The 22,644-nt window shown below is 37.9% G+C and overlaps 1 protein-coding gene across 6 annotated transcripts in view; it reads right to left on the bottom strand.

Moving 5' to 3' along the window:
- Nucleotides 1-22,644, bottom strand: part of MDM4 (MDM4 regulator of p53) — a 64,644-nt gene that overhangs the window by 15,144 nt on the left and 26,856 nt on the right. For 3 of the 6 annotated variants that reach the window (XR_013991814.1, XR_013991815.1, XM_081026960.1), the window contains exons 6-10: nucleotides 19,373-19,440; nucleotides 18,539-18,638; nucleotides 15,786-15,946; nucleotides 14,410-14,559; nucleotides 12,863-12,943 (exon numbers count right to left, since the gene is read on the bottom strand). Coding sequence is in view for 3 of the 6 variants with exons in the window: in XM_081026960.1 (XP_080883086.1) it covers nucleotides 12,863-12,943; nucleotides 14,410-14,559; nucleotides 15,786-15,946; nucleotides 18,539-18,638; nucleotides 19,373-19,440 (560 nt within the window). In the remaining 3 variants the exon portion in view is untranslated. Of the gene's footprint in view, nucleotides 1-924; nucleotides 10,536-12,862; nucleotides 12,944-14,409; nucleotides 14,560-15,785; nucleotides 15,947-18,538; nucleotides 19,286-19,372; nucleotides 19,441-22,644 lie in introns of those variants that run through there. The other 3 variants (XM_081026959.1, XR_013991816.1, XM_081026961.1) reach the window with 3 other exon arrangements.

The raw sequence follows: 22,644 nt of genomic DNA, 5'->3' as shown, positions 1-22,644 counted from the left end.
ACATCCTAAAATGTACAGAATGCCCTTCCCCCTAAAAAAGAATTTTCCAACCCAAAATGTCACTAGTGCTGAGGTTGACAAACCCTGGTCTAGAGATGGGAGAGTCTCAGGCAATCATCTTGCTAGTGTTCCTAGTCTGTTTTCTCTCCTATTCTCCAGAGTACCTTTCAGACTTCCTCCATTCTTTTCAAACTCTTATCCCAAATACTTCCTTTATTATACTCAACTGTGTCCTGCCATGCTTTCAGCCACACTAAACTTTGTAGTCTTCCCAGATGCCATTATTTCCTTACCTAAAGGCCTTTACATGTTCCCTCTTATCTATGGCACTCTTCCTCTCCTAATTCCTATATTGCCTTTAGACCTCAGCTCCTCATTTCTTCAAAGAGATTGTTCCTAAACCCTTGACTAAATGAGGCCCCTCTTCTATAATTCTCATAGCAGCAAGGATTCTCCCAACATAACATTTACTACACTAATATTATGTGTTAACTAGTTAGCTTTCCTAAGCCATAAGAGCGGGGACCACATTCATCATCTTCCTCACTGTATCCCCAGTACCTACAAAGTACAAGACACATAAGAAGTACTTAATATTTTTTGTTTTAAACGATTTTATTGGGGAAGGGGAACAGGACTTTATGGGGAAACAGTGTGTACTTCCGGGACTTTAGCAAGTCAAGTTCTTGTCCTTTCAGTCTTAGTTGTGGAGGGCGTAGCTCAGCTCCAGGTCCAGTTGCCATTGTTAGTTGCAGGGGCGCAGCCCACCATCCCTTGAGGGAGTCTGAACCAGCAACCTTGTGGTTGAGAGGACGTGCTCCAACCAACTGAGCCATCTGGCCACCCGGACGGCCAGCTCAGTCGCATCTCATTGACTTCATTCTAGTTGTGAAGGACGCAGCTCGCTGGCCCATGTTGGAATCGAACCGGCAGCCCCGTTGCCCAGAGCTCGCGCTCTAACCAACAGAGCCACCTGTCCATCTGGTATTTAATATTTATAGCCCAGTTCTCTCCTGAGCTCCATTTCCATTTGGATCTTCTCATATGTACAAAGTCAACACATCCGAAACTAAGCTCATCATTTTTTCCTGTCACCACCAAAAACCTGTTCTTTTACACATATTCTTTCTTAATGAATGACATCGTATTACACATATTCTTTCTCAATGAATGACATCACCATCCATCTGTTGTCCAAGTCATCCTTGACTTCCTTTCCCTCATACCTACATTCATGAAGTCTGTCATTTCTGCCTTAATTTCTCTCAAATCCATGTACTTCTTTTGGGCTTTTGTCCCAGACACAATGGTTTTAACCACGAAATGACTGTGATTCTTAGTTGGCTTGGACAGGTTATTAATTTCTCTAAGCCTTAAATACCTCGTGGGAAAGTAGATGACAAGTCAGCACCTGCTAAGTGTTCAGTAAGTGTTATCTATTAGCATTCTTTCCAGGCCTACTGCCATCATCTCAGGAGTATCATTCCAGCTCAGACTGCTGCCACAGCCTCACTGTTGTAGGCAGCACTGTCTATTCCCAACAATGCAGCCAGAAAAATGAGGTCATGTCTCCTGCTTAAAATCCTTGCATGGCACCGCCACTGCCTTCAAGATAAGTTTCAAATTAGCTTGGCATGTCACGCCTTCAGCAACCGGCCCCTTCAACATTTCAGGCCCATCTCTTTCCTTTGCCGCTTCCTCGTCCCATGTGGAAAATGTGCTATGTCCCTAACTCCATTGCTGGACTGTAGGCAACTTGAGAGAGCTTCCTTATTCACGGTGGTATTCCCAGTATCAAGCAAGTTCTGGTTCATATTAACACAGAAAAAGTATTTACTGAATGAATTTAACTCCTGTCCTTTATCTTAAAGAGGAAAAGCAAAAGTAAAACATTAATAAAATGAGTTCAGGGAAGATGTACGCAGCAAGACTTGAAATCTTTCTAATAGCACTAATTCTTTTTATACCTTTAGAGGTTGGATTTGTGCAGATTCTAACAAACACTACTAAATTTGCCTGACAGTTTAGCTGTTACTAATTTCAGCTTGCCTCCCTTTGACCCCAAGACTACATTCAAAGATGATAAATCTGAAGCACGAAGGTGAGTAGGTTGCAAAAACACAGGAAACACATTATGCAGTTGGAATCATTAACAAGTACCTTAAAGATGTCACAAACATGGAAAGGGTTGTGTAACACAGAAACTAGCCTCATCCTTGTCTCTAATGGCCCTCTTGCTTGTTTTCATTTTTAATGCTACCCGTTATTTCCAGTACTATCCCTCCCACCAGATCCTGAGGGCGTCCTCACACAGGAGTATGCTGTATCTCTAGGGGATCGCATTTCTATTGCAGCCTAGGAAGGTTGCCCCCACAAGTTGTGCATGTGCACCAATCTGCGCCAATTATGTGGTGGCCCCAACGTCAGGACAGCTGATGGGATGTTTCCCTAACCTTAATGGCCTTAGCTCTAAGGGAATGACCTTTTGAAAAGCATGTGGGCTAGCAAGCTCTTTGTGGGCAGGCTCACCTTCAATATCCCTCCAAAGAACAGAACCTGAAGGCCATGGACCAGTGGCTTCAATGAAGCTCCTGAAAGTGAATATAAAATGTTTTTTGGGCAGACCGGTGGCTCAGTTGGTTAGAGTGCGAACTCTGGGAAACAGGGCTGCTGGTTCGATTCCCACATGGGCCAGCGAGAGGCGCCCTCCGCAACTAGAAGCTGCCACTCAGCTCCTGGGTGGCCAGATGGCTCAGTTGGTTGGAGCGTGTCCTCTCAACCACAAGGTTGCCGGGTTCGACTCCTGCAAGGGATGGGGGGCGGCACCCCCCTGCAACTAGCAACAGCAACTGAACCTGGAGCTGAGCTGCACCCTCCACAACTAAGACTCAAAAGACAACAACTTGAAGCTGAGCTGCCCCCTCCACAACTAAGACTGAAAGGACAACAACTTGACTTGGAAAAGTCCCGGAAGTACACACTGTTCCCCAATCAAGTCCTGTTCCCTTTCCCCAATAAAAAAATAAATGTTTTTTATGAGATTTATTAAATTTCATGAGCTTTTCAAAGAACCACTGCTAAAGACCCTAGCAGATACTAGGCATGTATTTTGTGTACTTTGTGACAAACTTTCAACACCGCTTCACCGACTAGCCCCAATTCAAAACCACAAAACAGAGCCCTGTGCCTGGCAGTTCTTTGTAAACTCAGTAGAGAGGCTCGCTATTTGAAATCTCTTCAATGGCAAAGAAGGTGGACAAGTTGACCAAATCACGGGCTCAGAAGAGTTAGGTACAGACTTGTGCCTCTGAAGGGGCTTGCCTTAAATCCCTCAGGGCATGCAGGTACTAAATATTCTCTAACTCTCCAGGACCCTGGTGGGGGAAAAACTTCACAGCCGTCTAATTAGCTCAATGCTAAAAAATACTCTGCAAAACTTTGAGGTTTCCTTCAGGATTAGGAACCTAAAAATGAAATACATTACTCTATTGGTAACTGGGGGAAATATGAAAAGTTACTGTTGATTTTGAGTACAATAATTTCTAGGGTAAAAGCTACTCTCTTCATCCACAAATCAGACCAAAGATTGTATATAGAAACAGAAAATGAGATTTTGCTGTATACAAACAAAATTATGTATTTCCCCAATAATGACACTACAAAATGGCAAAATGAAAAATATTTAATACACAAAACAAGCACAACACAATCAACAAGTATTAAAAGAATTACATAGTGCACTACATTTAGGTGGTGGTATGTTGATCCAAACTATAGGTAGGATTTAAAAAATAAAAATAAAAAATAAAAAATAAAAATAAAAGAATTACATAGTGCAAACACCAAAAAGACACAGAGCTATTAACTTGGTGCTTATAAAGACTAGGCAAGAACACATGATTTGGAATCTTGGATTTCAGACGAGCTTCCAAGAAATATTGACTAGCTCTTTCTGCAGATACACTTCCCTAACATTTTCAGTCATTCAAAAGGCTCTTGATAGAGGTACAGTAAATCCAAGAGTAGGTTTATTATAATCTTTTCTTTAAAAATGCCACATTCACCAATAACAACATTATTTGGGATTACATGTTCGTTGCATCAAAAGATCTCAAAATGCTTATGGGACATTCTCCCACAGAAAAGAGATCTGGTGATTTCTATACAGGAAAAATATAGCATGGCAAACAGGGAAAGCTGTCAACAGAAAGGACATCTCAAAGCAATCTGGAAAAACCGTCCCCAAATTAAGTCTGGGGACCCACTAGAACTACTTCAGATACTCATTTCCAGTTTAGCTTTAGGGCCCTCAATATTTTTCTTCATTTGCTAAACTGCAACTCCACTAATCTTAAATACGGGAAATTCCAGAAAAGTAGCTTCTGCATACCCTACGGCAGTGCAAAATTCCAGACATTTGTAAACAGTGTACATTTTACTTTTGGCACAGGAGAGAACATGCAGGTTCCTTTATCTTTGAAGTACAGATTCTAAACTGGCTCATTTTCCTAATCTATATCCATTTTTTAGCAAAAGCATTATCAGTCTTGATAGTGTGTGCACATCACGTACACCCATGAATGGGAGAACTATCAATTAGTTCTTTAGGTCATGGGTCTGAACAATTTAAGCAAATACTTAGCTCAACAGAAAACAAAATTCACAGTATCTAAAGCCATGTAATTTTTAAAGTTCATATAACTCTCTGTGGGAAAAAAAAAGGAGAAATAGCTGGTTAACAAGTTTCCTCCTTTCTAAAGAGAAACAAGAGGTAACACTACAATAGCATTGCAGAACCCAAGATCTAACATTCATCAATTTCTCATTAATGACTTTTCAAAGGAGCCAACATTGCATTGAACTGGCATTTTTTAAAAAGCTACAACTGATCCTGACCTTTAAAAATAAATTCTTACAAACAAAATAATGTCCCACAAAGCATTACATACATCTAAATATACACAAATTATTATTAAAACACAACACAGCATATTTCAAATGCTTGGCAGTGATTCAATCTTATATGAGAGAAGTTCATGGCAGTTTGGAGGCTGGCCTGGCTGGACACTGATCCATTGTTCTAACCTAGGATTGGGAACCTATGATATTCCATAGACGGACTGTGGAGAAATAGTTACATCAGTTTAAAGGCGTGGTCTACGATTTTTATAAAGTCTATTTAAGTATCAAATACAAAAGTATTCCAAATATAAGTACAGTACAAGTAGAGTGAGTTAATATTAAAAGATGGGAGACATTTTTTGCTATAATCTAGAAATTTGTTTTTCTAAGGATTTGTCATTTCTGCTCTGTATTTTCTGTCCAGGATAATAACATGATCATAAATATTAATTTAAATGACAACTAAAATAAGAAATCAGATGCTAATGTGAGTTGATTCCATTAATCACAAGTCAATGGTGTGAGGCAGCAGAAACAATAAACTCCAGACACCTACTTTAACAAATCCTTTCCTCATAGTCAGATTTCAATGGCCTACTAGTAAGATCATACAATTTGACATCCAAATAGACAAGAGAGTGACAGGGGAGAGACGGAGACAAACCAGACAGGATGCTGAAAAATGGGTAAACCAGCACAACGAGAGCATATGGCCACTCTAAGTACAACTAAAAGACAAATGGTAGTGTTTGGAACTCAAAAGTTTCTTTATCTTATAGTAGTAAACTATGAAGACTTTTCATACAAATTATGCCTTGCTTTAGTGACAGTGAGTAAAATACATCTGTACCGCAGTCGCACTGAAAAAAAAGAACAAAATCTAAAACTATCGAGATGATTTCAAGTTTCCTACAGGTAAAGAATTGCAGGCCAGCCCGGTGGCTCAGGTGGTTGGAGTGCCAGGCTCCTAACACCAAGGTCACCGGTTCAATCCCCACATGGGCCAATGAGCTGCATCCTCTACAGCTAAGATTGTGAACAACAGCTCTCCCTGCAGCTGCGCTGGCGTGGTGTGGGTTACTATGTGCTGCTGCAGGCCGACCTACGAACAACTGGAGCGCAAGGCTCATAAGAATACAAGCATGGGCCAGGGTTCTGCACAACTAGACAGAAACAACGGTTTGAACTGAAGTGGGGAGGGGAGGAAGAAGGAGGGGGAAAAATTGCTGACAGCACTCTTTGACTCTTTTTAGGATCCTTGACCCATTCTACCCCCAAGAAATGAGTAATTCTACTTCCTGTGCTATGCTCCCAGAAGACATTAAATAAGGACTCTGGATGAAGGAAAACCATCTGCAGGAGAATCAGCTTCTTGGATTTTAGATAAGCTACCAAGAAACACTGACCACCTCTTCCTGCAAATACACTTCTCTATAAAATTTCCAGTCATTCAAATGGTTCTTGATAGAGGTACAGTAAACCAAGTGTAGGTTTATTATATTTTCAGCTCACATAGCTTAGGAACTTCTAATTGAAGAACTTACAGTTAATGGAAACAGTGAAAAACCCAGGTGAACAAAGGGGAAAAGGAGGAAAGTTGATTCACATAAGAGGATTCTGTGTAGTATCAACTATCTACAAACCAAATTTTAAGAATGTTTAAATTTCATTTTCTAAAACACTGCAACCTGCAATTTTATGAGTCATAAAATACGAGTGCAGATCCCCAACTCTCCCTGCCTCTCCTTTATCACTGGCAAGAAAACAAAACTGAGGGCTGTCAAACTAATATGAAGAGAGTACTAGGGGGTAAAGGGAAGAAAGTAAAAATGTTCTGAAGTTTTAGAGCATTTACCACAGCCTAACAAAACACTGAACTCAAAGGACTGGTTCTTATTGGGGGGAATACCCTTGTCCCTTCTACCTATAGAGCCAGAGGTTGGAGCCGCTTTCTCCACTAATGAACAATACTGGGAGAAAATGCTTCAGGTTCCTCTGTCACCTTTACTTGTCCTCCCAGTGGGAGGAGTAATATATGGTTATATAAGCCTGACATTTACTGGGCCTTTTCTCCTTTGGGAGAAAGTGTTAAAAGTTACTATTCTGAAGTCCTATTTTGGCTGCCAAGTCATATTCTCCAATATTTTAAGGTTATTAAGTTGTTCCAAATTCAACAAGCACCACCATTTAAATATCTAACAAATAATGAGAGAAGCAAGTATGGTTTAAGATTTGGATTCTAGTACTAGCTGTATCACTAGCCGAGACTTTCAGCAGTCATTTCATCTTTTAGCCTCATGTACAAAATAAAAGGAGTACCTGAGTGCATTCTAGTTTTAAAACTCAGTAACTTTAACAAAACTTAATCTCTAGAAATTAAATATGACACTAAATAAAAGGATCTTGTTCTCTCAACTTCCAGTACCTGAAAAAACCTTCCTTTAAGGGCAAGGCTTTTGAAAATGAGGTCCATTGACCACCTGCAGCAGGAACACTTGTTCAAATGGAAATCCCTAGCCCAGATCTCAAGGATGGAGGGGGTGGGTGGGGACGAGTGTGGGGGGGTGTTGAGTTGGTCTTTTTTAACAGACAATGAAACTGATTCTTAATCCTTAAATTTGATAATTCTAGGACCTTGTTCTTCAAAATGACATATTCATACCCCAGGGCATTCACCAAGATTCAGACGGTTATCTATAAGGAAATCAATCTAAAGATCTTCAATTTCTGTATGTATTATCCAAAGATCGATGTGCTCAGACAAAGCCTATTCAGATCTAACATTTCTCTTCAATTACTTTCATTTTCACAACTGCCATACTCCCTATTTTCAAAAGAAAGATTGCCTATCAAGCATCTAAAATCTTACTTTGGGGCACTGCCTCACAGTGTAAAAAAACCAGAGGCAAACAAAAGGACAAAAACAACCCCCCACAAAACAGACAACTCTCTCAAAAGACAACGAGGACAGAGTAAAGCAAAGAAAGAGGCTTTGGTTAAAAAGTCTGTGCCTTATATTTTTTAGAACTGTAACTGAGAAGGTTCTACCAGAGATATATGTTAACACATTTATTTGAAATAAAGTCAAAAAATTTTTTTTAAAAAGGTCAAACATTTTTTTGACTGAATGTCTGATTTGACTAATTAATTTTATGAGAACAGACTTTGCCAGTTTATATGACAGGACATTTTCTATAAATTTAATCAGCTAAATCTGCAGCTCCAAGGCTTTGATAAAAATTATTTTTAAAGCACATAACCAATATATTGGATAGTATATCTTCTGCAAGTACTTAAATTTATTTTAAAAATTTAGATGTCAAAATAAACATGTGCAAAAGTAAAACTAATCTAGGGTGAGAGCCAAGAAATGATGGGGGGACTACCTGGAAAGGACACAAGGGAATATTCTCAGGTACAGAAATATTCTTCTATAAGCTTGTTTTGGGTGGTTACTCAGATGCCTACAATTCGTCAGAAGGGAATACTTTATTATTTCCTAACTACACCTCAATTTTTAAAATGTGCAAAAGATTATATGTACTCAAAATTCTCTTAGGGGTCTGTTAGCAGAAACGATTGATAGGCATACATGGAAGAAAAAAATCTCGTTTTTCAAGACTTCTTTTGGCTTCTCTGAACTATGCAGCCTGGTTACAACATAAAGTGATCTGTAACACTACATAACTACTCAATTTATTTGTTTTTCAATTGTTAGCTTTAATATTTTTCTAAGCCACCTTGGTTTTGATGTCTAAGAACATTCCCTAACAGGAAATACAGCATAAGGAATATAGTCAATATTTTAATAACGGCTGGGGATGCCAAAAAAATGTACACAAGTAGACACTTTGGTCAACGTTGCTCAAGCAGTAGTTCGCTGTAATCAGAAGTGTCTGGACGCTGATGGGAACCACTTTGAGCCCCTCTTATAACTGCAGAAGTCAAACGTGACTTGTATTCGTTTTTTGTTATTGGTATATGTTGAGTATTACAATTTTAACACAGTCTTCCTTTCTTAAAATGTGTGTACATGTTTTTGGCACCCTCTGTACATGTGGTGTCAGGATCAATAACTAGACTTAACAGGGGAATCACTTCGTAAGTTGTATTATAAATGTCTAACCATTAAGCTGTACACCTGAAACTAATATTGACTGTCAACTGCAATTGAATTAAAAATAAAAAAGACTGGGGGCACCTGGATGGCTCAGTTGGTTGGAGCGCAAGCTCTGAACCACAGGGTTGCGGGTTCGATTCCCACATGGGCCCGTGGGTTGTGCCCTCCAAGATTGGATTGAGGGACACAACTTGGAGCTGATGGGCCCTGGAGAAACACACTGTTCCCCAGTATAAAAAAATTTTTTTTAATTAAAATTAGAAGAAAAAGACTAGACTAATTAGAGGGAATCACTTCTTAAATTATGTAAATACATAACTATGCTATACACCTGATGTAATGTATAACATAGGGAATATAGTCAATAATATTATGATAGCGTGATACGGTGTTAGATGGCTGCTGGACTTCTTGTGGTGATCGAGTCTTTAGGTCTATAAATGTTGAATAACTATGGTGTACACCTGAAACTAATATAATATGTTAGACATATTTTAATAAAACTCTTAAAAAATAAATAAAAATAAAAGAGAACTTTCCCTAACAGAAAATTAGAGAATAAAATTAACTAAAGAAAGGATTAATCTTCAAGTAATTTGGTTAACTAAATGATCCTATTTTTTGTTTGTCTGGTAGTTGCTCCCTCCCAGATCCTCATCTTTGAATAGAGAATGAAGTCATTAATGTAAGTTAACGGATTCCCAAATTAATAGAGAATGAAGTCATTAACGTAAGTTAATGGATTCCCAAATTAATAATCTAGTTCTAAAGAACTCATTCTCAATTTCCATGTAAGTTTAGAAGCAAAATGTCCTGTAACACAGATGTTTATATGAATAAATGAACAGATACAATGGGTCACACTGAGTGGAGATGCTCAATATTTAAGTTTTGATATGTGACCTGGTCCTTTTAACATTTCTGTCATTCACTGATTCAGCTATGCTATAAAAACCCTAATAACCAGCTGAATCTCTTTCTTGCAAATAGGGCATGAAGCCCCAGCCTTCTTTAACCTTCTTGCACAGTGAAAACAAGTGACAAGATGGCTTGTCCTCCCATGAATAATGTTTCCGTCTCGTGGTCTTTTCTCACATAGACTGCATGGCTTCAAGAGATTCCGGCAATCCTCCATGTTTTCTATAACTGTTCTCTGTTTTAAAAGATTAGGTGATTGTTCTCCCATGCTTGAGATGGTCTCTTGGCTTTCAGAACTGTGAGCCAAATCCAAGAATTCCACCGAATTGCAGGGATCAAAGAGTTTTGGGTTTTCTTCCTTTCTATACACATCTTTAGGTCTAACAACTGGAGCTGATACGGTTCTTCGGCAATCAGGAACATCAATCCCTTCACTTTCCTTCTCTTCGGGTATAGTAGTGATGTCAGACGTGGAAAGAGAATGGGTTAACTTAGAACAATCTGAATACCAATCCTTCCTCAAGGCCCAGCATCGAAAACAGTACCTCTTGCTTGGAGAGTTAAATTTCTTGCACTCAGTACACTGCCACTCATCCTACAAAGACAAGTGTAGCCAATTAATTTTCAGTGGAGAATATGATGCTGAGAAAAAGGGAGGGTAGGTCAAATTCTCATTATCTCACTAAGCCAGTAAGAGTCCAGACATTCCACACCAGTGGGCTAGCCTAGAAATGAAACAATTTCTACAGCTGTATGTCTAAGAAACTCCTCAGAAGTTTTATAATGACAGTGACACAACTGCCATTTTAAGCCAAAATTTGACATAGCTATCTTAAAGAAAGTAATTATTTTGGCTTTCTATCCAGTAGGAGTGGAATTTACATTGTTTGCTTTTCCCCATTGCCTTCTTTTTAGGTCATTTCTTTGTATAACTTACTGTTATATTGAGTAAGAGACTAAAGAATTAAGAAGAGATAATACTCTCATTCCTTCCTACTAATTAAGAAATGTTATAAAATTGGGCAAAAAAGAAGCTACAATTATGAGATTTGAAAACTACTAATTTGGGCCGACCCAGTTGGAGCATAGTGCTAACGCCGAGGTCGCCAGTTTGATTCCTACATGAGCCAGTGAGCTGCGCCCTCTACAGCTAAGATTATGAATCTCCCAAGAGCTGAGCTGCTGTGGGCAGCCGTGGGCTACCGTGTGCTGCCACAAGCAGCTAGTGGCCAGCGTTTGAGTGACCGGCGGCCAGCGTGAGTGGGACCGATGACTGGCAACCTACCTCAGCCGGGAGTAGTGCAAGACTCATAATACCAGCATAAGCCAGGGAGCTGTGTCCTACATAACTAGACTGAGAAACAACTTGAACTGGACGGGGTGTGGGAGGAGATGGAAGAAGTGGGGGAAGGGGGCGGAAGAAGGGACAGGAAGGCAGAAGGGGGGAGAAAACTACTAATTTACTCATGCTCTTTCACTGCTCTCAGGACCATAGGTATGCCTAAATCACACCCTCTGAAAAATGAATGTTCTTGTCCTCGAATGCCAAGTAATTTTTTCCTACCTACTTCTCCATCTTCAAATTAGGGGATACTAGAGCTCAATAAATTTTACATGCCTTGCTTAATTCAAAGGTAACTACCTGGAACAACTCAAGGGTATTTAATGTGGATAATTGCCTGGCTTTGACAGGATCAATGATTTGACACAGGCTGACTTGATTACTTTCAGAATGAAGGCCAAGCACTTCGAGTTTAGAAGTCATAACTCAATTGCCTATTCCAAGAGGCAGGGACACAACCATTTGTTAAACTGGGATGTTCTCCAGAGAGCCTCAAAACATCTCTTACCAGTTGAAGATCCTCAGATCTCATCTGAAATGCTACACAAATACTCAAAGGAACTTCATAAAGATTTGGAATTCATAAATGATGGTGTGTCGTTGCCTAATTGGCATCAATTTTTCTTTTCTAGTAGTACATAAAATAATAGGGCTTATTAAATTCAATGGCATCTTTGATGAAATACAGTCTATTTGCTTAACGGGTTTTCTGAGCCCCAGTAGCCACCGAAGTCTGATGAAGATGGAAACATTCATCTTTGCTGTTTATATTATAGTCAAGAACACTTAATAGACCAGTATATTGCACATTTATTACTTAGATATGGACAGACAGGTAATCTGCAATGAATTACATAATGGTCAACAGTGGGAGGTAGAAGTAGGGGGGGGAACAGCACCAGAGACAACCCAAGCAGCAAAATGTAAAATCCCCTTCTTCTCCTTTCCCTACCCTTTTTCCCACAGTGAGTTAGCTAAGGGAAATAAGTACTAAAAGGAAAATAGGGAACTGGCATGAAAATAGAAAACCAAGGAACATATGTGCGTCTAAACTTAAGTTGTCAATTGGTGACAATTCCATAACTATTTCCTAACAGCTTAACACTAAAAGCCCTCCATTAATATAAACCTGTGTAGAAATTAAGCCAGTTTCCATTTGTTTCTTTTTAAGAAAGCACTGAAAATATTATTTTTACACTTGACAAAGAATTTTAGATAGCTTATAGGTCTCATTGGCATTACAGAGAGGTGTTTAGTGGGCAGAGTAGTATAGGACTATTCTGAATAACTGAATACCCACAGTATTGCGTCCAAAGAGTTTTGATAGCAGGGAGAAAAATACAGAGGAATTTAAGTCATCCCTTTTCAAGGTAAGAAGAGGATTAGATAAACTCCTCTCCTCTTCTGAAATTCCAGTAAAAACCTCTAACAAAATGTAAAGAAACCAACATCTATTAACATTCAGGAAAGGTAGATAAAAAATGGGGGAAGTGGCATTCTTCACCACAAGTGAACTGCTGCAACATGAACATGTGAAGAAATGGGTGGTGCAAAACAACTCTCTGACTAGAGATTCATACCTCAGAGGCAACCTCTACATCAGTATCGTCACATATGGAGTTAGAGTCCTCAAGGTCATCATGTTTTCCTGCTTCAGTCACCTGTGACAGCAAAGACATCTCATTTAGTAAGGTTTACCTATTTCCTGAGAGTAGAAAAGACAAAAGAACTTCAATTTAAAACTTACATTCTACACCCATCACTACCACTGAAAAAGGAGGTAACTTAAATATGAGACCAAAAACATGATTCTATACACATGTAACACCAGAGGATTACCAAATATCTTCTGCATTCAGAAGGGAGAAGGTCCTCAAATTTATTACTGTACAGAAAATAAACAATATCAAAGTAGAAAAGCTACAAATTATTAAGTGTGGAAATTTATCTTGGGAATCCAGGTAGGCATTATAAAAGCACTATATAAAATAAGGAACTCAGATGTGAAGCATGAAAACAAAGTATTTTAAAATTTTACTTCAAATTCAAAAGTACAACTAGTTAATGTGACACACTGGGTTTCCTACAACATGCCCACAGACCAGGAAAACAAAAAGAAATGTGGGAAATGTCTTTTAAATTTTAAAATTTAGAACTTGAAATTCTAAAAATTAAAACTAGTTTTCTGACACAGTAAATAGAATAAAACCATTATACTACAATTATGACCCTCTGTTTAGCAACTTTCTCACAAAAATTCATGTATTTTAAGTGTCATCTTTCTATAGAAGTTTCCAAATGTCACCTTTGTGTTCATTCTAGACACCTGCATTCTCTTCTCATGCTACCCATAAAATTAGTCTAGCAGAACCCAAGCATGTATCTGCCTACCACAAACATACTAGGATATCCTTCAGGAATCCAAATTACTATGAAAATCTTCTAAATTGAAAGGATAGCCCCATTTAAGTCCCTCCCCTCCCCTCCCCTCCCTTCCCCTCCTTCCCTCCCTCCCTATATTTATTCAGTGGCTATTTTCTGAGAATCTTGCCCCTATCAGGCACTGGATCTGCTGCCCAATTTCTTTTGAAACTTGAGCACATGCTTGTACAACTCTTCATCTTGACATGGTCACACCACGTGTATTGAATTCTCTCTTTTTCCCCCATATTGAAACTTTGTAATATGTAAGAAGACTTCATCTATTTCCGTTTTAGTATAAAATAGTTATGAAAGCTATTGAGATGTCCAAGAAATAAGGATTTTTTTTCCCTACAGGCTGTTGCAGCTATTTAGAACTTTGCCTTGCTAGCAAAGCAAAGTCTCCAGAAGAAAAAACTCTGCAGTGATAGTGAGAGACTAGGTAAGCAGGAAAAGGGGAGTTTACCGCTTCTAACAAAGAAGGAGCTTTACCCATGAAGTTCTATCCTATTTTTGAGGCAGCCTTGGTTAACTTAGTGTGAATCTTAAAATTAGATGTAGAGAAACATTAAAAAGCAAAAGAGGGGTGATTATGTGAGTCATTGTTATACAAAGAGGTATATAGTATAGGTCAGGTCACTAGAGCTGCACAAATTATACCTTACACACATAAATCCAATCAATGTGAAATATTTCCACAACATACCATTTTGTCTCTCACTTTCCCTACTTCTTCACTTGTTTGTTCAGTATCAGTAGCTTCAACTTTTATTCCAACACCAAACTGCTCAGATATTGGCTCATTCAAAAACCACACGTCATCTGTCGTATCTGAAACAATGGCAGTACCCATATCCTAACAGAAAAAAACAAACATGAGTTTTTGTAGTCAGAGGCTTATCAGATGTTGAACCAACATAAATGAACCCAAAACTCAATGTCCTCACATATCTCCAAAAAACACCTAGCCTTTCTCCAATGGACGTCTATTCGGCACCTACTATGTAAAAGGAAATGGATGGATGTAAGGGCGCCTGGTGAGAAATTTTCTATTTTAACAGTAAATCGGTGTAACACCTAAGGAACAGTACTGAAGAGCTTAAAAGCTACAGACTCATAGTTGCTCAATTAAGTAGAATCATTCCCTATATTCCTTTCAATAACTGGCACTCTGCAAACCTAGAAAACACTCTACTGTGTTGTATTTTTTCCTTTAATGGTCAATGATGTTTATTGAAGAAACGAGAGAAATACTGACTGTAACCCAATCCTCTCCTCTTTCTGAATTCTTTCTTTCTATATTCAACTATGGACATTTTATGACATGCTTTTCTATAATATTCGTTAAGAGACAACTTACTATTTTGCCATTGTATCTCTATTCATTTACTGAACAAATACTTACTGAATACCTATCACGTGTCAGATACTGTTGTAGGTACTAAGCAATAGAATATGGAGTGGTTAATGATACAAAAGACCTGGACTTCCTGGACTTACGTTTCAGTGAGTACGTTTTTAAATAGTCAATAAACATAACCAAAATATAATCATCATTTTACCAGGTGAGAAGTACAATGGAGAATATAAAAGAAGATAAAGGAGCAGAATGATGATGGCTTGAATTATGACAATGAAAGTAATAAAGAGTAGTTGGTTTGATTTTGGATGTTTTGGATATCAGGTAATCAGCTGATAACCTGAATGTGGCAAATGACAGAGAAAGATATCAACCACATCCCTTGATATTCAGCTGGAATAACTGGGTAGAAGATAGACTTATGAAAAAGGAAAGACTAGATAAAAGTGTTTGGTTAAAAAAAAAAGTCGTTTTGAACCTGTTAAATGTCAGATCATCTAAGTAGAGGTGTTGAGTAGGCAGCTAGATACGGAAGTTGGGCATTTAGGGGCAAGGTCAGAGCTGAAGATATAAACTTGGGCATCATATGCATACAAATGGCACTTAAAGTCATAGCAATGTATGAGAATTCTTAGAGAATGCAATGTGTGGTCAAGAGTAACAAAGAGTGCTACTCTTTCAAAAGAAAAAAAAAGAAGTTTCTCTTCAAACATGAAATTTACCCGATTTGTCTGTAAATCAGTTGAGCCATTACTTCTAGGTGTATAATTGTTTCTCAAGTTTCCTAAAAACCACCAAGGCAGGCCGGCTACATCCCACTCCTCAAGCCCGAGGTCCAGCCTAGATGTCTCATCTTGGGTTAAATTTTCTATCAAGTCTTCATCTACAGAAGTCAAATGAAAAGGATAACTATGTACACAACCCTTAAGAATTAAGACTCTTTATAACACTTACAATCTCTTTATAATATAGGTAAAAAGAAATTCCTACTCCCAGTAAGAAAGAATCAGAAATCAAATACCTGTCTCAGTTGCAGAGCCCAAATCTCCTCCCCTGTTTAGGCTTCATTAGCAAGTAATGTCACTAGAAGTAGATAATCATTTATCCAGAAATCTAAACTCTGAAAGCATCCAAACAATGGCATTGTTCTAAAAGGATTTCTAAATGGTCACTTACTGTCATTTTAAACATTCCTACCAATGTAATAACTAAACAATGACTTGCTCTAGTACATGGTATCTGAAAATGGCTTGATCCATTGAACTGCAAACGACGATAGCACAGAGGCCCAAACCTTGGCATAGATGCAAGGGGGTATAGACCATGACACATGCAACCATAAGGTTGCCAAAGCAGGCTCATTGGCACCATATATTTTGGGACATTTCTCAGGAATTCATGTTTGATAGGTAATAACCACTATAAAATGCTGAACTCTAGGTTGTCCAAATATATACATATGTCCCTTCTGGATCAATGGGCCCTTTTGGAGTTAAAATATCTATACAATAATAAATCTAAAAACACTGCAAATCCAAAACATTAAGGACCCACATATTCCAGGTAAAAGATCTTGTGTCATACATCTAAATGACATTCAAGGTGGTTCCTAACCTAAAGTTTGTTGCTAATGCATGAAATTCTTTTCTTTCTTTCCCATCATGCAATTTTTTGTTGTGCTTTACTCTTTTCCTACTTTCTCATTCTCCTCTACGTTTTCTCCTAATGCACTAAACATACGGTGACAACCATGGATATTTAAATGTGCTGAGGTACATATGGCTGAAAAAATTTTGGCAATAAATGGGTCCGTGCTAGAACAAAAGATTATCCCATCTACTTACAAATTACGTTGATCCTGCCCATCTGTGCTCTGGGAAATTTCAACCTCCGTTTTACTTACTCATTGCTGAAATTATCAGAAACCAAACTCCTGAGACAGATATTAAAGTTATCTTCATCTGTTCAAGCTCTGTAAATTCTCATGGAAGGTATGGAAATAGGCCATTCTTTCCACGTATAAAAATTCTGTCCTCTATCTATACACCCTTCTGAAAATACTAAGCTATTTAATTCTCAAAATTAAATTACAAACTACATAGCCTCTTGAATTAGCTGTTCTTATATATTTTTGTCTTTTTTTATTCCCCCCTCCTCCCACACAGGAGAGGTTCTCAAGCAGTGAACTGGGACATTCGTAAATTGGCACTAGAGTTTGATATTTTCAGATATTTACTAAACAGCTTTTCTTTTTGCCCATCTTTTGTGCTTAGTTGGCTTTCCTCAGCACACTTCAGGGGGTGGAGTTTTGTGAAAACGAAATTCTTGGAAAAGTGGTTAACTGTGTAGCTCATTCATTCATTTCACAACTATACAATGATAACCTACTGATATGGGCCAAGGGAGTAGCCTCCCCTCCCCCACTGAAAACTTTTAAGTTTTGTTTCCTATAGGGATTTTAAGTTTCCCTTAAGTTTTCTTTCCCCCAGTTTCTTAGCTCCCTAGTTCCTGATTTTGACTGTTCTTATATTTTAAACAGCCTTCTAAGTAGAAAATAAGGACCTGCATTTAAAAAAACAATACATCTGACGCCATACAGACTGAAATAAGCTCCAAGGTAACTAGATAACGCAAAATACAGTTTATATACTCAAACACAATTTGAAGAAAATAATCCAGCACGATAAACTGATTCAATTTTAACTAAAAATCTGAAACAACTTCAACAGCATAACTGTCTGCGAAGTTACTAGAGGTCTAACCTGCCATTGCTCCAAATGTGAACCAGGTACTAGAAACCATCATTCCATAAAATACATCTTTGCAGAAAAAATTTTAGGAGATAAGTTTATCAAGTAGGGCTTGGGGGAAACTTCCAAAATTCAATTAACTCATTTAACCTGACCACACCATATCTAATATGGATGGCAAAGATCTGATGACTATCACCCAAAGGCAAAAGAACTACTAGGTTTATATCTCATTCTTGGCTCTGACATATTAAGTATATTTTATCATCTTTGCAAACTTCAAAAAGCTATGAAATTTTGCATGAAGCTAACAAATCAAAATTCTAACCAGATCAAGTATATACAGGAGTACCAAGGATTTAAAAAAAATTAAAAAAACCAAGGCAGCTACGTTACCAGGTGGCAAACTGATAAATGTGTAGCTATCTTCTATTAGCAAGCTCGCTAAAGGAAAAGTCTTGCTCTATCCCAGCAATCATGGGTTGCTAAAAGAGCACTACCATCTTCAAAGTTAACAATGGTGACTAGGGTGAAAAAAAGTTTTCAGAAAAGAATGAAAAATACATGACATATGTGTCTCCTACTTCACATGCAAATAGACAGCAGTATTTTTCGAGTTCTCTGTATCACGGTATTAATTAGGTAGTGCTTAATTTGGATAGATGCCATTTCTAGAAATCATCAACAAAAAAGAAAACTCTACATAGCCTTAATTCAAAACTTACCTTCTTTAGAATTTGTGCATTTATGCTGGGAGGTAGACAGTATGGGAATATTGCCCTCTTCAGTACTTTTCTTGGAATTAGAGTATTCCTCTGCACTTTCCTGAAAAGAAGGGAAAGGTGTCTATCAATGCAACAGAAATGATTGAGACCAGGGGATGTAGCAGTTCCATTCTGGCTCACCAGTTCGTGTGCAACACAATGGGTTACGCACAAGAAAGAGAACTCTGGAATTCACAACAGTCATCAAAGAAAGGCAACATCTCTCCTCAACCCACTCTGAGCAGAGCTAGGAGAATCCCAAACCGGAGGGGGGAAAAAAAAAATCTCTGCACAAAAGAGCAAAATCTACTGTTAAAAATAGGCTATCAATATAAAGCCTTTAGCCTACTACAAAATTAGGCATAATTCAGAAAACATGTGAAATCCTCATCATATACCAAGATGACCATAAGGTTTTCCCAGGTTTGGGGAAGCTTTACGAAATGGCCTGACATGAACTTAATTGCAACAAGCCTATTAAAATCTAATAAAGCAGTTTCCTCAAATACCTAGGAACGTACACCATCACACAGGTGCACACACAAACCCCAAAGAAAATGCAACTGGAAGAACTGAAGATCAGAAGTGCTACATCCCAAAGAAAGATTCAGAGACTGGAACTCTGTATGGGCAGAACAGAGAATGTTCACTCTGTCCCTGGTCTGTGAACTCCCAAGAACCTTTCTTATTAAATTCTTACCACATTCAGAAAAAGGTCTTGGGAGTCCAAGATCCATAGGTACAGAGAAGGGGCCACTCTGTACAAAAAAAGAAGTCACCATGTGGTGATTTTACCTTCAGTTGGTCTTGACTTGGAATATCCATATTTTGATCCTGTGCGATAGCGAGAGTCTGAGCAGCATCTGGATAGCAAGTAAAACAAAAGGAAAACCTTCCCCGGTAATAACCATTCTTTCCACACAAAAAGGACCTCAGCAAACAACCCTGGAGCCAGGTTTGGTCCCTAGAGATGTACTACTCCATGTTGGCTGGAGAAGGCAACCACCCAAAGGAACAAAAAAAAAAAAATCAAAAATGGTAAAAACCACAAAGACCAAGACAGCCAACATTCAAAATATATTATCAAAATATAATCTGCAGGAAAATGAAAAATGGCTACAAAATGTTCTTCCATAGCAAGCTTTCAAATTTTAACATGAAGAGTGATTCCGAGCAGGGAATAATACGGAGTATTTTTATCATCTCTTCCTATAGGTGATTTATTACCAAATTTGCCTAACTTGTAAACAACAAAAATGGCTTGGCTTCTTAATTTAATTTTTATTTTCAAGTGTTAAAAAGTTATAAAGGGTTATGAAATCTGAAAATCTGGAATTTTCCTCACTTGCTTCATAATACAATAGCATCTTTATGTAAGCTTACATTCTAAATGTCAGTGATTTCACAGTTTAAATTCCCATCACCTGAATATAGGTGGGTTATTTTTTGATCAACAAGTCCTACTTTTCCCAGTTATTACAAACATTTCCTAAGAAGAAAGAGGAAGCAGAAGTTTTGCTCAAAGCTAATAAAAAGCAAAGAAAACAATAACCTGAGAGAAATTCTTAGATAGATGAAAAGAAATGTGTTTCAAGGACTTGGAAATTTTTCAAGAACAGAAGGTAAAAACTTAGCTATAGGAAAAGAACAAGCTGCAGAGAATTTAATAACCTGGACCACTAATTAATTATATGAGGATATATGTAACTGAGTGCACATAAATAAGTCTTATCAGGGATTGGGTTCATCAGCTACTATCAGGTCCAGCAACCTTATAGAAAACATCATCCTCATCTATTATAATAAAGACTGCCAGAGAAAAAACCCAGATTCTACAACTGGTATGACAATTCGGTCGTCTTGCACAAAGCAAACATTTTCAAAATTGTAATTATAAAGAACACTGTTTTTAGAAACATTTTTTATAGATAAATGGAGATACTAAGCTTAAGAAACAGCATTTTTAACCACAGCGGCCTTCAAAGATCAATTAACATACAATGCAGATGAAGCATTTCTTTAATAAAGTAATTCAATTATTTTCATTTATATTCTAATGCATACTACCTTACTTAGGTTAAAACAATTAGAAGCAAAAAGAAGTTATCTAGGAAAACTACAATGTACAAAGAAATTGTAAAATAATACAAAGTTTGTCATATATATATTTCATTTTATTAGCATGCATGTGGAAATTTGGAGAAATGGTTTATGAAGAACCACCCTCACTTTAAATAATGGCATTTTAAGCAACCATCAAAATAAAAGGTTCACCTCATTTGCAAAGGTATAAAATAGGTGATATGGAAAATACTTTTCTCATTTGTCTTTCAAATAAATCACAGGCAACCCATTTTATGAAGATCAACAGAGATAGCCATCAAGTACCAATCCAGGTGCAAGTCAGGGCAGACTATCAAGTTACTGTGGGGCAATTTCCTGGTTTTGGTCATTGTACTATGGTTATGTGAGGTGTTACCATTTGGGGAACCTGGGTAAAGAGTTTAAGGAACTCTTTTTAAGAAAATTTGCAGTTTTTTGTGGGTGAAATTATTTCCAAGTGAGAAGTTGAAGAACAAAATGTTTTAAAATTTTACTGTTCAGAGAAAAAAAAATGTGTTTAAAAAATTAATTGGGGCAGGGGCTGGCCCCGGTGGCTCAGGTGGTTGGAGCTCCATGCTCCTAATTCCGAAGGCTGCCATTTTGATTCCCACATGGGCCAGTGGACTCTCAACCACAAGGCTGCCAGTTCAATTCCTTGACTCCCGCAAGGGATGGTGGGCAGCGCCCCCTACAACTAAAAATTGAACACGGCACCTTGAGCTGAGCTGCCGCTGAGCTCCCAGATGGCTCAGTTGGTTGGAGCACGTCCTCTCAACCACAAGGCTGCCTGTTTCGACTACTGCAAAGGATGGTTGGCTGTGCCCCCTGAAACTAGCAATGGCAACTGGACCTGGAGCTGAGCTGCACCCTCCACAACTAAGACTGAAAGGAAAACAACTTGACTTGGAAAAAAGTCCTGGAAGTACACACTGTTCCCCAATAAAGTCCTGTTCCCCTTCCCCAATAAAAATCTTAAAAAAAAAAAAAATTAATTGGGGCAAATTCTGTTACAACCAAGGGTTAAGGAGATGGCACAATGAAAAAAAAAAAACAAGGGCTGGCCAATCAGAAATATCTTCTCTACCACTTAACCAGTGGCATCTGATCTTGGACAAATCACTCAATTAAAAAATCCTTAGTTTCTTCATCTCCAGACTTTCTTCACAGGGTTGTTGTGAGGATCAATTGAAATGTTTGTTATAGAAATGGTAATTTTAATATATGGCATGTTAAACTCTGCAGAGGAAGTGCAAGAAAGAAAATAAGAGAGAAAAAGTGAGAATTATACCCACTCTCGATATTCAGAGAACAGATCAATCAGAAAACAAATTTTACTGAAAGAGTAGAGTAGCAAATATAAAATCCTCTGTGTACGTCAAGCCTGTAGTGACAATCCCAGAAAAGCCATACTACTTCACAAGTGACTAAATTTCAATAAAGCGCCATATCATTTGCAAGGCCTTCCCTCTCAAACGGAAAGTTACAGCTGGGTGAAGTAAGCAAAGGCTCAATGAAACCAACAGGCTTCAGAAACCAATGTCAGTTCAAAATCACATTTTAATCACTTTAAAGTGTAAATCTTTATTAGGAATGGATTTTTTCAAGCTATTTTTTTTTTTCAGTAAAATATTGAAAGACAATCTAAAGGGATTACAAATTTGGGCTTTCTTCAAAGGACAGTGTTACCAAAAATCTAATTTGAAGCTCACAAAAAGGCTTCAAGAGGGAATGAAGAAAAAAGGTTCATTATTTAAAACTAAGAAACAAAGTTATATTTCAATTGTATCCAATTTAATTCACTTATCTCTAACACATCACACTTCAGACCCAAAGCAGTTTCCCACATATACCTAATAAATTAAACTCAGAGGGCAGTATTTAAAATGTATGGAATCAAGCAAAGGGTTAGACAAATTGGCCTTCAAATAACAGAAAGCTACAACCATTGAGTGAAAGGCTCTCGG

This window comes from Rhinolophus hipposideros (assembly GCF_964194185.1).
Source record: "Rhinolophus hipposideros genome assembly, chromosome: 19".
In the NCBI taxonomy this organism is placed as follows: domain Eukaryota; kingdom Metazoa; phylum Chordata; class Mammalia; order Chiroptera; family Rhinolophidae; genus Rhinolophus; species Rhinolophus hipposideros.
Note: the sequence above shows the minus strand (reverse complement) of the source record. Positions and strands in the feature narration are given on the sequence as shown.